Source organism: Argopecten irradians, chromosome 16 (assembly GCF_041381155.1).
Source record: "Argopecten irradians isolate NY chromosome 16, Ai_NY, whole genome shotgun sequence".
Classification (NCBI taxonomy): Eukaryota; Metazoa; Mollusca; class Bivalvia; order Pectinida; family Pectinidae; genus Argopecten; species Argopecten irradians.
In genome coordinates, this window is record NC_091149.1 from 29,727,079 (window position 1) to 29,742,418 (window position 15,340).

Below are 15,340 nucleotides of genomic sequence, written 5' to 3' on the forward strand. Positions count from 1 at the left end.
GTCTGAATTTTGAATGATAAATCAACTGAGTGATTGTTTGATTAGGCCTATACAATCTGATATTAATTAGATAATTAGATAGTGTCCCATGGCTTGACAACTTCGGCTCACGGTAGGGCCTACTGTTGTTATTTGTTTTCTTATAGATCTATATAAACTAATTCAAGTAGTAGCTGCTTCGTCATAATTGTATATTTTTAAGTTATTATGTTCAATATTTTATACAATTGTTGCTATTTGCTTTAACAACCTTTTATCAAGGTATGTATGTATTGTGCAGGCTTCATACCCGATTTAACAATACTTTACTTATTTCTGTTGTGCAGGGTTCATACCCGGTTTAACAACAATTTGTTATTTCTGTTGTGCAGGGTTTGTACCCGGTTTAACAACAAATTGATTTGTTTGTTGTGCAGGGTTTTATTTGATATTTCTGTTGTGCAGGGTTTGTACCTGGTTTAACAACATTTATAGTTCTGGTGTGCAAGGGTTTTAACCAGTTTAACACCAATTTTATGTCTCTTGCGCCTGGTTTTTAATCATGGTTACTTCCCTTATATAATGCGCATTGTTATTATACAGAAATAATTTCCATATATAATCTCATTGGTTTTATATTTGACATATTTCCATGTTATTGTGTCTGCTTAGTGTGTGATACTGAGGGTAACACTTCTTGCCGTTCATCTTTCACTAAGGCTGTAAAATCAGTGCTGTTAGTTTCTATGTTTTCTGGTTTTTACTTTGTGCTGTCCCACAATTTTATATTTTAAACAGACGCCCCAAACAACTCTGACAAATGTCAAACAGATTTGAATAATTTTTTACATCTATGTAAAATCACTGGGGTCCCAATTAAGTACACCTGTGAAAGGATCCCTAAATGGTCCCGACCAAGTATTACTATTTTGCGGGTCAATCGGAAATCCAAGATGGCCACTACAGCATCCATATCTAAAATATTTTAAACTACTTCTCAAGTTCCACTGGTGCAATTTAGCTGAAACTTGCATGAAATCATCCTGATATGGTTTGGAACCAAAAAACCAAAGATGCTTGCTTTGACCCCCATCTTATAAGCAAACTTTGAACTTCTTTTCAAGTTCTATCAATGCAATTAAGCTAATGATCCTGAAATGGTCCTAACCAAGTGTTCTTTAAACACATTTTGAACTTCAAGGATGGGCGCAAAAGTCATCATCTTGAAAGTCTTTTATTCAAATCTTTTCCTAGTTCTCTGGTGCCAAGATTGTCTGATGACCATTAATTAGGGCCATTCATTTTTTTTTTTTTCAAAAAAATTCAAATCCCATGTGGGGTGGTTGCCGGGTACTAGCCGCTGGCTAGGGTTTTCTCTCAATCAACCTTTGACCCTGGCATGTAAATGTACATAAATGACCTTGGTTGTTAATAAGACATAAAACAAATCAAATCAATTATTTACAATTTTTTGAACAGGTCAACTGAGAGTGTACATGTAGAAAGTAGTGGTTAGAATGTTAAATACTAAATGTGTGCTGTGTTTGTGCTGGGGTATATGGGTTGGGTAAAGTGAGTATTGTTAGGGCCAGGGACAAAAAAAAAAAAAAACCTATTAACTACTTTCTGTACACTTCAGTTGAGTCAAATCCAACATTGTACACAAGTACTGATTGTAATGGGAACCATTACACATCTACCTCAAACAACTCCACAGTCTTATCACTGCATGTATTCATTGTCCCTCAAAACCTTTAAGTACCAATTTTTATCTTTTTCTAGCAACTCATAAATTTTGACCAGTCAGAGGCCTTCGTTTATCACAGTATCCAAAAACATAGGAATGCTGTTCCGCATCCCTTTAAACCCCCTTTTACCAATGTAGACCAAAATCGGAGACCCAAATCTAAGAACAGAAAGTGGACCCTGGAAGCCATCTTGGAATTTCTATCCTGAAAAACCCTTTAAGCACACTCCCACGAGTATGTCTGTCAAGTTTCTCAAAACCCTTATGTACCTCAAACAACCCCACACTTGTGTCAGTGCATGTGGTTTAATTAACAGGGTATAGATTTTTGGGTGAGGGAGTGGGATTGGGACGATTGTTGAGGGGTTACCACTTCCTCAAGCGACATCAGTCCATGGACTTTACAAGGATATTACAGTACATCACATGATGTAATCCTTGTGCCAAGCTGGTGCCCTCCTCACACGGCCAGACCTACGGACAGACACAGGGGTGGGAGCGGGTGGTGTGGCTGGCTCATCATCGACATCTGCAAGGCTAAGGCTATCCTCCCCTCGGCAGTCGAGCGTAGCAGCAAAGTACACAACCTGCAAGAACACAAGCTACATTTCAGTAAACAAATAAAAGTGCTTAATGCACAGTATTTTTGTAGATATTCAAGTTAGAATCTGGCCTAACCAATGATCAGATATGTTGATGTGCATGTGATATCCCTTATATATATATATATTTATGATTATTTAGTGGATATGAAGGATAGGAATAATCTAACCGACGGCCAAAAATATTGTTTACTTATTTGTATATCGCATTGTATTACTGTTATATATATATTTTGTGATCTAGAGTGCAGAATATCCATAATTCTTCCTGATACAGTACAGTGCCAGAGATTTAGATAGTGTATATACTACCTATATGTCTCTGACAGTCTAATGAACTATTTTTTATATATTTTAAACAAGAGTCCAACTCTTCGCCTACTTTACAATAATATCAAATTACATTGGTGCCAAGTCAATCTAATTAAAAACACAGATTCTTAAAATCACTCTGTTACATAAATGAAAACTGAAAAGTCACTTCTCAGTTTCTAGAAGCTGGACAATTGGACAATTCTGATGGTCACCAGAAAGTCACTCCTAATGGATTGTTGCCAGATCCTTTATCAAACAGAACGATACATGTACAGTATTCAACCCAAAAAGGCGTTTAAAAATTAAAAAATGAAAAGGTGCTAATAATAAGACGATATTATTGAAAATCTAAACAGTTTTGTATAGTTCTGGTTTTTTTTAAGCCTGGGCAATTGAAATGGAGGCTTCAAAAAGAGGAAGGGCGCTTATAGGGACATGGGCCCTTATTGGGTTGAATACGGTAATAAGGAGAGTTCAATTATAGTGTGAAAACTGTTATGGTATATGTACATGTACGTACCCAGCCTGACTACACTTTAAAGAAGACAACATTATCTGTCTAGAAATCTTTCAAGCTACAATATTACAGCTTAAAGATAATGTATTCTACACTTAGCGTTAAAATGTAACATCTTACCACGGCCTCCGACAGAGACAGACGCTGGCCAGCCGCAACAGCAATCGAGGTTGCCACCCGGCTAACCAGGCTAAGGCCACGGAAGGACACAGCCTACAAGATCAAGAGTGACAAAATTTCAGTAAACAAATAAAGTTACATAATACACAATATTCCGCAGATATTCAAGTAAAAATCTTGTCGATCGAACTGATCTGGTATGTTTACTTGAATAAAATTAATTGATATCAGTAAAATAAGACTCTTTTTTAAGTGGATAGAGAAGTCGGGGGTAATCTACCTTAGGATCATATTTTAAATGTATATTTATTAATACATTGTGTTTGTGACCCAGAGGGTAGAATGTCTCTATCATTCATATACATGGTGATAGTGTCCTATAATCCTTCCTCTCCATATATGATATAGCACCCTTGATACTCCAGGGGTTCCGATCACTTATGATCTCTTCTCTCCTGGTAGTCTCTCTGTAGTCTTCAAAGGAAATATGTGTTAGCCTGTGATTGGTTCAGATTTTTTCCTCTCAGTGGCCTTCAGTTTCACTATAAGATAGTCCAGGGGTGTTGAGATCGTAAGTGATTGGAACCCCTGGACTATCAGGGATGACAAAATCGTAGTTTTCTCTTATTCTGTACCTCGATAAATAGTACAAACACTGACATGTTATAATTATTTTTATTTTCTTCCAATTTTATATAACTATGTATAAATATATATATATGTAATAAAATATTACATATATATAGATATAGAAAGATAGAGAGATAACAAGAGGCCCAAGGACCTTAAAGGTCATCTGACTACCTTGACGATAGTCATAAAGGAAATTATTAGATATGGTGTCATGGTCGATTTGAGATCAACCAGAGACGTAACAATACATATCAGCCAAACCACATGCACTGATAGAACTTGAGAAGTTCAAAATGTGTCTTCAACATGGTGGCTGTGGCAGCCATCTTGGATTTCAGATCAACCCAAAAAATAACAACATTTTGTCAGAACCATGTCAGTATCATTTCAGGCAAGTTTCAGCCAAATCGCACCGACAGAACTTATGTTCAAAATGTGAAAAGTTTACTGATGGCTATATATCCGTTGGGTCAGGTGACCTTAAAATATCTATTGAGCCATTATACCAAACGCTTGCGGTCTGACACTAATGACCGCTAAAGATGATTAATATGACACAATTTTTGGCAAAGTGATATGGGCCTGTATCGCTCACCTGGTTATTTTAATGCTAAGTAATGTTCTGATTACAAGATCATTGTTTCTTTTCTGACGGAATTTAAAGATTTACCTCTAATTTCCCTATTGGGACCCATTCTTTCTGCTCCAAGGGGGTCAGAGCCAAAATTTATACAAACTATGTTCTCTTCCCGTAAGGATGTTTCTGGCCAAATTTGGTTACATTCTATGCAGAACTCTATGACTAGTAATGATTTAAAGGATTTATCTCTATTTCCCCTATTGGGCCCCGCCCCTCCTGTCCCTGGGGGATCAGAGCCAAAATTTATACAAACTCTGTTCCCCTTTCCCCAAGGTTGTTTCTGGCCAAATTTGGTTACATTCAATGCAGAACTCTATGACAAGTAGCGATTTACAATGTACCTCTTTTTCCCCTATTGGGCCCCGCCCCTCCTGCTCCCGGGGGGGGGGGGGGGGGGTCAGAGCCAAAATTTATACAAACTTCAAACTCTTTTCCCCTTCCCCCAAGGATATTTTCTGGCCATTCTATGTACAGGGACCTGGCACGAAAAATTTTAACCAATAGTATACATCTATATATTAGGCCTATAGTATCACGGGTATGAACTCGGCAGTAGAGAAAAATAGACCTTTTTTTCAAACCGTGATTATTTTAATAAATGGGTTCTATATAACATTGACGGATATCTTACCTGAAAGAGAAATAAGTTATCTTTCCATCGAGTGCTTGATGAACAAAATTGGCCAAGTATTGACAAAGTTATGGCTTGATGAATCGGGAAAATAAAAAATATGCTAGGTAGACACGAAATGTCGTCTCGGCTCTAATGGACACCTCAAAAACCAAGCCAAAATCACATGTAACGATCAGCTGACTGACGATCAGCTGTTGTGTGTTTATGTTACTGAACTGTACCCCTGGTGTGTTTACATGGAATAAACGTGTCATTACGGTTGAATTGTATATTATTAGTAGTACATGGCAAATGGCAATGTTTTTATCTAACTGACCATGCTATCAGATGGTAAATGTATGTGATAACAGATTGTATGTGAAACAGTTTGTTGGCAAGTAGTGTGTCACTGGCTACGATAGCCGCCATATTGGATCGTGACTAAGCAGGCGGTCAGAATTTGAATTAGCTATTTTGTCTATGTAAGCTCCATGATCAATCTTATGATTTAATTCAGTGATTGTTAAGACAATAACAATACTATTCATCAAAATGTATGTGTTTAATACGTACTTGTGGCGTACAACGGCCGATTTCAAGACATATTCGGTCCGAGCAGTTGTACTGCTTTCACGGTGAAACTGTTGACGCTGACGTTCCGGCTGGTTTTTGTGTACATTTTTAAATATGGATCGGAAACGGAATCAGATACTTGTAACTATATTTTGTGTATTTAAAGAACATTTTTCAGTCGATAAACAGTTGGTTTACGCTATGTATAACCTTTTCTTTGTGCTACATTTTTGGCACTATATTGTGATGTCGGCAATGTACAACTGTTATTGTTGTAAACAGCCTGGAGGGCCTCCACTTTGCCTCCACATTGCCTCCACTTTTTCCATATAAGGAAATGTGGACGCCCGAGGGGTATATAAGTCGGAGCGATTACTGTGATTTTTAACGTCTCCTCCCGACATCGGATACGTATTCTTGCGCCATTTTGGTTCTCATCATGACACATTAGTAGATAGGCCTACAGGAGTTATCTCCCTTATATTGATTATAGGAAAGTTGGCATAACTTATAATACAAATCGTCTATTGTTCAATAGGGATTATTACAAGATATTTAGAGATGAATCTTGTAATAGAGGAATTGATAACTTGATCAATTTCCATAAATAATTTGTACTGAGGTACAAGAGTCTAGTGTACTCTTGTATCTCTATTACAAGATATAGTTAATCTTGTAATAGTGAGATTGATTATTACTTGATCAATTTCTATAAATTATTCTTAAAATTCTATAAATTGTACTTAGGATAATACAGGAGTCTAGTGTACTCTTGTATTTCTATTACAAGATATAGTTAATCTTGTAATAGTGAAATTGATTACTTGATCAATTTCAATAAATACTTTTGTTCATTACAAACACAGTGGTTTAAAAGCCTTGAGTATTTCTATTACAAGATATTTGGAATTGTGAATCTTGTAATAGGGAAATTGATGCATTGCTCAATTTCCATAAATAATTGTAGATAATTACATGTGTTAATACAAGAGACTAGTGTTCTCTTGTATATCTATTACAAGATATTTGGGTTGAAATCTTGTCATAGAGAAATTGATGCATATTGATCAATTTCTACAAACTACTAACTAAATATACAGAGTTACTATTATCTTTATTCTGTTGTCGCGATTGTTGCTATTGCATCTTAGTTATCACTTTGTTGTTTCTTTATAAAAAGACAAGTCATATATTATAACAGGGAGTTTAACTATCAACTTAGATAATTGTACATTTGTACTCGCTACCATTTATAGCTTCTATATTCTGGCATAATCTCTAGTTGTACAGTAATTAGAGTGATAGAGAGTGTGATTACACATTGTGACTCTGTATCTGCAGAACCAGAATTATATGTATGAACTTGTATGGAAGCGTTGAGTTATTCTTTCCAATAATTGTCTAATCAGATGATCTGTGATCACAACCCAGTATTTTAGACTTGAGTGAGAAACCCTCAAGTAGAAACGAGGAAGTAGTTCGTTTCACACAAAATCTACGCTTGTGGTGGTAAACAGTACCCAAAACTGTGTTCATCCACAATCTCCTTTGGAGGTGTCATGACCCGTACTTTGTAGAAACTCCATTTAAACATCGTGTTGCTCACTTACTTTAACCGTCACCGCCATGTTCATTTGTTCTTCGGAACGCTTCTCGAGTTTACCCACAAGTACAACATTACATAATTTGCATAATATAGTCACGATATGTAAAGTCGAGAAGCGTTCCGAGAGAAAATCTGTTGAATTCTTCCCCTTGGAAAACGCTGTTTCTGTATAAAATTGAAACTTATGGTGGCGATAAAATTTTCAAAATGAAGAGAGAAGGTCTTTAAGAATTTCAAATTCCCTAAATATTTTCTGGAAAGAGCTTGTAAACATTTGGGCAGATCTGTCTGGTGATGAACTCCCCACAATCCCTTGCAAAGTTGTATCTCAGCCAATCTAGTATATTAATTAATTACATAAAAATTGAAAACAATATTAACCTTTAACCATATTGCTAACTAAGACCGTGTTTATTTTCAACCAAAATTGCTTACATTGCTATATCTTTCATGTTAATTATGTAGACCTCTTGTGTACAAATAAGCTCACTCTTTATAAATAAATCTCTTTCTTTTTATCACGGTAGCCTATTTAAAATTGTGTATGACATATGAATGAGACATAAAAAAAAAAAAAAAAAAAAATATCAATATCCAAGATGATGCCATCTTGTCTCAAAATGAATATGCACAGCTAGGGCCACAGGGAAACTTGAGGCAGATCCCTTTAGTGCTTTCTGAGTAAAAGACTAAAAGCGGTAACAAACTTTACCTATCAAATTCCAAGATGGCGGTCTGGTGGCCACCTTGTTGACCAATCGGTTCCAAACTGCACACTGGAACCTGGAAAGAATTTCTAACCAACAGTATATACACAGAAACATATACATATTATATATGTTTCTGATGTACACACACATAGATATATGATACATATATGGTTAGAAATTCGTTCCAGGTCCCTGTGATACTGCATCAATAGCATATACTAGTAGTAACCACAGAAACATATATACATAGAGATTGAAAACTCCTTCTTTGTCTATGTTGACAGGCAGCGGGACCTCTGGTTTATAGGCATATTCCCTTGGCTAACTACTTTTAAGTGTATTCTTTCAAACATGATATTTTTGCATCAACTCAAAGTTTAAACATTATGTCATGGTTTGACTGTGACCAGTTTTCCCGATTGATATTATTTAATGTGATTTTTGAAAGCATGAAAATCAGCAATTTTACCTAGTTTTTCGAAAATCAGACATTCAAAACCGAGAGTGCATTTTGTTTTATTCAAATACAAGTTAAAATATTATTTTTTCTATCCAAAATCGTACTCAAACCATCTGAAAAATACTGAACTTTTATAACATATCAAATTTATTTTGTTGTATTTAACTGTTTAAGAGTTTATCTAAAACCCCCTAAGCACATACAGAGGTACATCTGCCGATCGTAAAAATTGTGGAGTTGCCAATCTCTATGTATATATGTTTCTGGTAACCAGGAGAAACTACATATGAAATTTGAGACAGATCCCTTTAGCCCTTTCTGAGAAATAAGGGTTACAAACTTCATCTATCAAAATCCAAGATGGCGACTTGCCATCAGGAGAAACTACATATGAAATTTGAGACAGATCCCTTTAGCCCTTTCTGAAAAATAAGGGTTACAAACTTCAACTATCAAAATCCAAGATGGCGACTTGCCAACAGGAGAAACTACATATGAAATTTGAGACAGATCCCTTTAGCCCTTTCTGAGAAATAAGGGTTACAAACTTCAACTATCAAAATCCAAGATGGTGACTTGCCATCAGGAGAAACTACATGAAATTTGAGACAGATCCCTTTAGCCCTTTCTGAGAAATAAGGGTTACAAACTTCAACTATCAAAATCCAAGATGGCGACTTGCCATCAGGAGAAACTACATATGAAATTTGAGACAGATCCCTTTAGCCCTTTCTGAGAAATAAGGGTTACAAACTCCAACTATCAAAATCCAAGATGGCGACTTGCCAGCCATCTTAGCTTGTTGACCAATCCTAAAATATAATACACTGCAACCCTAGTAGTTGTGCATACAGTAGGACTGAATGGTCATAGTTGATATTTTTAGTAAGCAGAAAGCCCCTGTTTTGACTTTTGACTTTATTGTCATCATAAGTACAAATGGATTAGGTGTAAGTTATTTTAACTTTTAGCAATTATTATTTTAGCCTTCTTCAATTAACATGTAATAATTTCCAAGTGATGGCATAGGTATAAATAAGTTGAATTTAACATACTGTTTACTTAATAACAAGATATACAATAATTATGTTCAAATATTCTACTGGACTTTATAAATGACTGAACAGGTTCAAATAAATAACAATTAACTTACAAACCCAAGTCAAGGATTTATAATTGAGAAGGATTCGTCACTGTCTCTTTACACTACTTAACACCACGCGAGACGCCTATGAACCGGGAATAAAAACCATTTTTCTCAACAAATACTTGTCTTGTCGAGTCAAACGAAACACCAATGTAAAGTTAATAAAATTTCACAACGTTTAGTACTTGCTTTAAGGGCGGAAATATTTAAAAGAAATGTCTTAAATTTTCGTTAAAAAAATACGACAGCTCATGAAATGACGGCTCGCTTCAGAAAGTAAGACGCCGGCGGATAACAAAGGAAAATCAGTGGTCGACCAGCGTCACAGTCAGTGCACAAACACAAAAACTCCTGCGCCGTACTTGCCCAAAACCCTGTGTGACTTATCCTTCTCATATACGTTCTTGCCCAAGTTTTTCATTTCCATAATGTAACAAATTTAGATCTACTCTTATGTTCAGGTCATTAAAAACTTGGGCCATATCAGCACGGGCAGTAGTAGAATTCTGATCGACATTCAAGAAAGAAATGGTTAGCATTTTTATAAATGTTGCCATAGTTATCACAAATAGTCTGGTGCCAAATTTATAGGTGAAAGGTAACAAACACTGAAGTCTTACTAAGTACATTCATGTGTATAAATAGGTTAGGGACGAGATATCGTTTCAAAGAAGAAAAAGATAAGAATTTAACATTACCATCAAAGTTGGGAAAGTAGGATTTTGTTGCAGTAGAAAGTCAATGATTTGGAATTTAATGTGTAAGGATTATCAGATGGACTGAATTACCATGTAAGGAAGAGACAAAAATCTTGTGCGAGTTATTCCCCTGTAGCGAGAGCTACTCATAGACTTCAGAATGCACTCTCTTAAACAGTTGTAGATCTAGTCACTGTGTATTAATAAATTTTCTACATTTTATGAGTGACGTCTTAGTTTTCCCGCCATTTTCGGAAAATGTGGCGTTTATAGAGGTATGCTAAAAGGGTTTTCTGTTTTACCCTTGTGACCTTCAGTGAATATTAAGGTCATTCATTTGATAGCTTGAGGTACATGTAGTCCTTCATACAAACATGCTACCAATTAATCTTATTTAATCGTCTGTCCATGGCATCGCGGCCTCGTTTACCAAGTATTGTTCCGACTGATTCAAAGAGCATTAAACCTCAAATTCTGGGATTTTCACTCCAGAAAGATATTTTTCTCAATCCCAGTTATTATTAATTAACATATTGATTGGGGAAAACCTCATCAGTTGTAATAACTTGTGGCTAATCCCGTGATTTTTTTGTGAAGACAATAAATTATGTTTAAAGTCAATAGTAACTTAAACTAACTTAATTAATTAGTCCGGACTAGGAACAAACCTTAGGTTACATACCTGTCCGCGAGCAATAGCCTTGTTTAAGCAATGAAACACAAGTTCCATGGCAATGACAAAACGGAGAAAGGCTTCCATTCTTGGATCGATACAAAAGCGTGCGTATGGCTGAGAAGGTTTCTGAGATCTGGGCCGAGAGCCGAAGAAAATTTTCTGAACCAGTAATAGTCTTCGTTTCTGTCACGTGACCAGCATAGTCGTGTCAGCCAATAGTGACAACTTCCAACTAGGTGAAAAGTAATCAACTCCGCACTACACCACTAATAAACCTACTTACATTTCTATACATACATCCTCGATATTCCAAGGGTTACTATCACAGTCGTTATAATATATATTCACACCAATGAAAGTTAGTAACCCCTGAAGTATCGAGGATGGAGGTCACTAGGATATATCCAAATACAAATGTATACATAAACTGTCGGTAACTATACGTCAAACAAACGATTATTTAGATTATCATCAAATATGGGGCTCGTGGAGGGTACGTTCTGGTTTCTAATATTTTGCTCATATTTTAACTAATATGACTTGAGCTAAGTCTAACTAAATTAATTATATATGCGTCTGTGATATATGTATTGTTGCTTATATTCTTCCTTTCTCTGTCTTGTTTACTTGCCTCTTTTTTATTATTAATTTTACAACTGTATGCCGCAAATATAGCACTAAAGCGTAAAAATGAAATTTCACGTATCTTGCAATTGCCTTAAAACTTCAAAATTAATTCTATCTCTTCACAAAGAACATTGTATAGAGAAACATATTTACAACGTTCAACGAATATAATGTAGAAGAACAAAAAAATAAAACCTTTTCAAACAGAACTTCAATAGATTTTTATGTGTAAATATTAATATCATCTTTGAGGAATGAAAGAATTGATTATTGATTGCAACGGAAAGTTCTCCTTGATAGGAAGGTTTATATCATAATTTCTGATCGAACCTTCCTTAAACAATGTTTTATTTATCAAAGCAGAAATTTAGATTTTAGAATTAATACTGATTATGTAGCCACCATAGACTCCGGTACTGCCGTTTATCCACATCATTTTAGAATTAATACTGATTATGTAGCCACCATAGACTCCGGTATTGCCGTGTATCCACATCATTTTATAATTAATACTGATTACGTAGCTACCATAGACTCCGGTACTGCCCGTGTATCCACATCATTTTAGAATTAATACTGATTATGTATATAGCCACCATAGACTCCGGTACTGCCGTGTATCCACATCATTTTAGAATTAATACTGATTATGTACGTAGCCACCATAGACTCCGGTACTGTCGTGTATCCACATCATTTTAGAATTAATACTGATTATTTAGCCACCATAGACTCCGGTTCTACCGTGTATCCACATCATTTTAGAATTAATACTGATTATGTACGTAGCCACCATAGACTCCGGTACTGTCGTGTATCCACATCATTTTAGAATTAATACTGATTATTTAGCCACCATAGACTCCGGTTCTACCGTGTATCCACATCATTTTAGAATTAATACTGATTATGTAGCTACCATAGACTCCGGTACTGCCGTGTATCCACATCATTTTAGAATTAATACTGATTATGTAGCCACCATAGACTCCGGTACTGCCGTGTATCACATCATTTTAGAATTAATACTGATTATGTAGCCACCATAGACTCCGGTACTGCCGTGTATCACATCATTTTAGAATTAATACTGATTATGTAGCTACCATAGACTCCGGTACTGCCGTATATCACATCATTTTAGAATTAATACTGATTATGTAGCCACCATAGACTCCGGTACTGCCGTGTATCCACATCATTTTAGAATTAATACTGATTATGTAGCCACCATAGACTCCGGTACTGCCGTGTATCCACATCATTTTAGAATTAATACTGAGTATACTGTAGCCACCATAGACTCCGGTACTGCCGTGTATCCACATCATTTTAGAATTAATACTGATTATGTAGCCACCATAGACTCCGGTACTCCCGTGTATCCACATTATTTTAAAATTAATACTGATTATGTAGCTACCATAGACTCTGGTACTCCCGTGTATCCACATCATTTTAGAATTAATACTGATTATGTAGCCACCATAGACTCCGGTACTGCCGTGTATCCACATCATTTTAGAATTAATACTGATTATGTAGCCACCATAGACTCCGGTACTGCCGTGTATCCACATCATTTTAGAATTAATACTGATTATGTAGCCACCATAGACTCCGGTACTGCCGTGTATCCACATCATTTTAGAATTAATACTGCTTACGTTGGCCACTATTATCGTTTAGGTAACTCCGTGTCATACAGTATATATGTATATATATCCATATAACTCACAATGAAGTATGTGTAACATTGTGCATTAACGGATATCGAACCAGTGATCATATCGGTTGTACATAATTATTTCAAATAAAGAATAACATCTTAAAAACCACATACCTGTGTGCATGTACACCAACTCCTGAACTGGACAACCCCCACTCGTAAACGTTTGTACCAAATCAGGCTACATGTAACATCTTTGTTTGATTGGAATTAATACTAAATGTATTACCCATTTCAACGCACGCGCATGGGTTAGTAACCAGAATACTACATGTAACCAGTTTGGAGCACGTGCGCGAGTCCGTGCATAGCTATATGATAGTACATGACCGAGACCACAGGGGCTTGTTACATTGCAAGACTGGGTCACAGGGGCACATGGTCCTAAGCGAGGGTTTAATGTAAGACTATTTAAAAATCTCATGAATATATATGTCTTTAATTATGCTTGATGAAAAAATGAGTCAAAGACTCGTCTAACTTTTGGTCAAGTATGACAACATCTATGTAACATATTGTTAAGGTGCACGGATAAACGTTTCTATTAGTAATCACAATACTGAAATCTGAACGGGGGAAAGAACATTAAAATGTCCAATAATGAAGCAAGGACTAAATTAATTCCATATGTGTTTAGAACTGAAAGGAAATTTTGATATAGTATGCTTGTAAAGTTGATTTTATCACTTTTGTAATGTTGGTATATTATGTATCCGTTCTTGGAGCACCTTATGACTACAGGTTTGCCATTTCATGCACCAAACGAAAACGAGGCTTGTTATTTAACTACAAAGTACATATTGCAACTGTTCGGGTTCAGTAAAGTATGAATATCACCATATACAAACTGGAAATTATGCATCATTACATGGTAGCCATCTCCTGCAGCCATGTAATGCAATTTCGAAAACTGTCCAGACTCGGCACAAGACCTTGTACTTCATAATCTCAGCACAAATGTCGTGGAAGTGTATTCAGATAAGTCATTCGTTAGTCCCTCTTTTCAGCTGCTATACATTACTTGCAACCTATTATACAGCATCGTCGCAAGCTATTATATAGTATCCTGGAAAGCTACTATGCAGTATCTTCGCAAGCTACTATACCGTATCCTCGCAAGCTTCTATACATTATCCTTGTAAGCTTCAATATAGTATCCACGGAAGCTACTATACAGCATCCTTACAAGCTACTATACGGTGTCCTCGCAAGCTTATATACAGTAACCTCGCAAGCTTATATACAGTAACCTCGCAAGCTTATATACAGTATCCATCCTCGCAAGCTACTATACAGTATCATCGCAACCTTCCATATGCTATCCTAGATACTAGACCTCATCTTTGCAAGCTAGTATACAGTATCATTGCAAGCTGTTATACATTATCCTCGTAAGCTACAATACAGTATAATTGCAACCTATTATACAGCATCGTCGCAAGCTTCTGTACATTATCCTTGCAAGCTGCTATATAGTATCCTTGCAAGCTACTATACAGTGTCCTCAGAAGCTACTATACAGTGTCCTCGCAAGCTACTATACAGTATCCTCGCACGCTACTATACAGTATCCTCGTAAGCTACTATACAGTATCCTCGCAAGCTACTATACATTATCCTCACAAGCTACTATACAGTGTCCTCGCAAGCTACTATACAGTATCTTCGCTAGCTACTATACAGTATCCTCGCAAGCTACTATACAGTATCCTCGCAAGCTGCTATACATTATCCTCGCAAGCTACTATACAGTGTCCTCGGAAGCTACTATACAGTATCCTCGCAAGCTACTATACAGTATCCTCGCACGCTACTATACAGTATCCTCGCAAGCTACTATACAGTATCCTCGCAAGCTACTATACATTATCCTCGCAAGCTACTATACAGTATCCTCGCAAGCTACTATACAGTATCCTCGCAAGCTACTATACAGTATCCTCGCAAG

General features: G+C 36.2%; 1 protein-coding gene across 6 annotated transcripts; it reads right to left on the reverse strand.

Annotated features, from left to right (window-relative positions):
* Nucleotides 1-1,558: 1,558 nt before the first annotated feature.
* LOC138310512 (uncharacterized) lies at nt 1,559-13,654 on the reverse strand. 6 transcript variants are annotated; one of them, XR_011206443.1, is made up of 3 exons: nt 13,507-13,654; nt 3,281-3,373; nt 1,559-2,313 (listed from the first exon to the last, which is right to left on the reverse strand). XR_011206443.1 is itself a non-coding variant. In XM_069251763.1 (3 exons), exons 1-3 carry the CDS (start codon nt 11,118-11,120, stop codon nt 2,149-2,151), a joined length of 336 nt encoding a protein of 111 aa, XP_069107864.1. In that variant the 5' UTR covers nt 11,121-11,211; the 3' UTR covers nt 1,559-2,148. The 6 variants fall into 6 exon arrangements, 2 of the variants coding, with proteins under 2 accessions (XP_069107864.1, XP_069107865.1); XR_011206446.1 differs by lacking the exon at nt 13,507-13,654 and adding an exon at nt 8,058-8,079; XR_011206444.1 differs by lacking the exon at nt 13,507-13,654 and adding an exon at nt 5,740-5,788.
* Nucleotides 13,655-15,340: the final 1,686 nt, after the last annotated feature.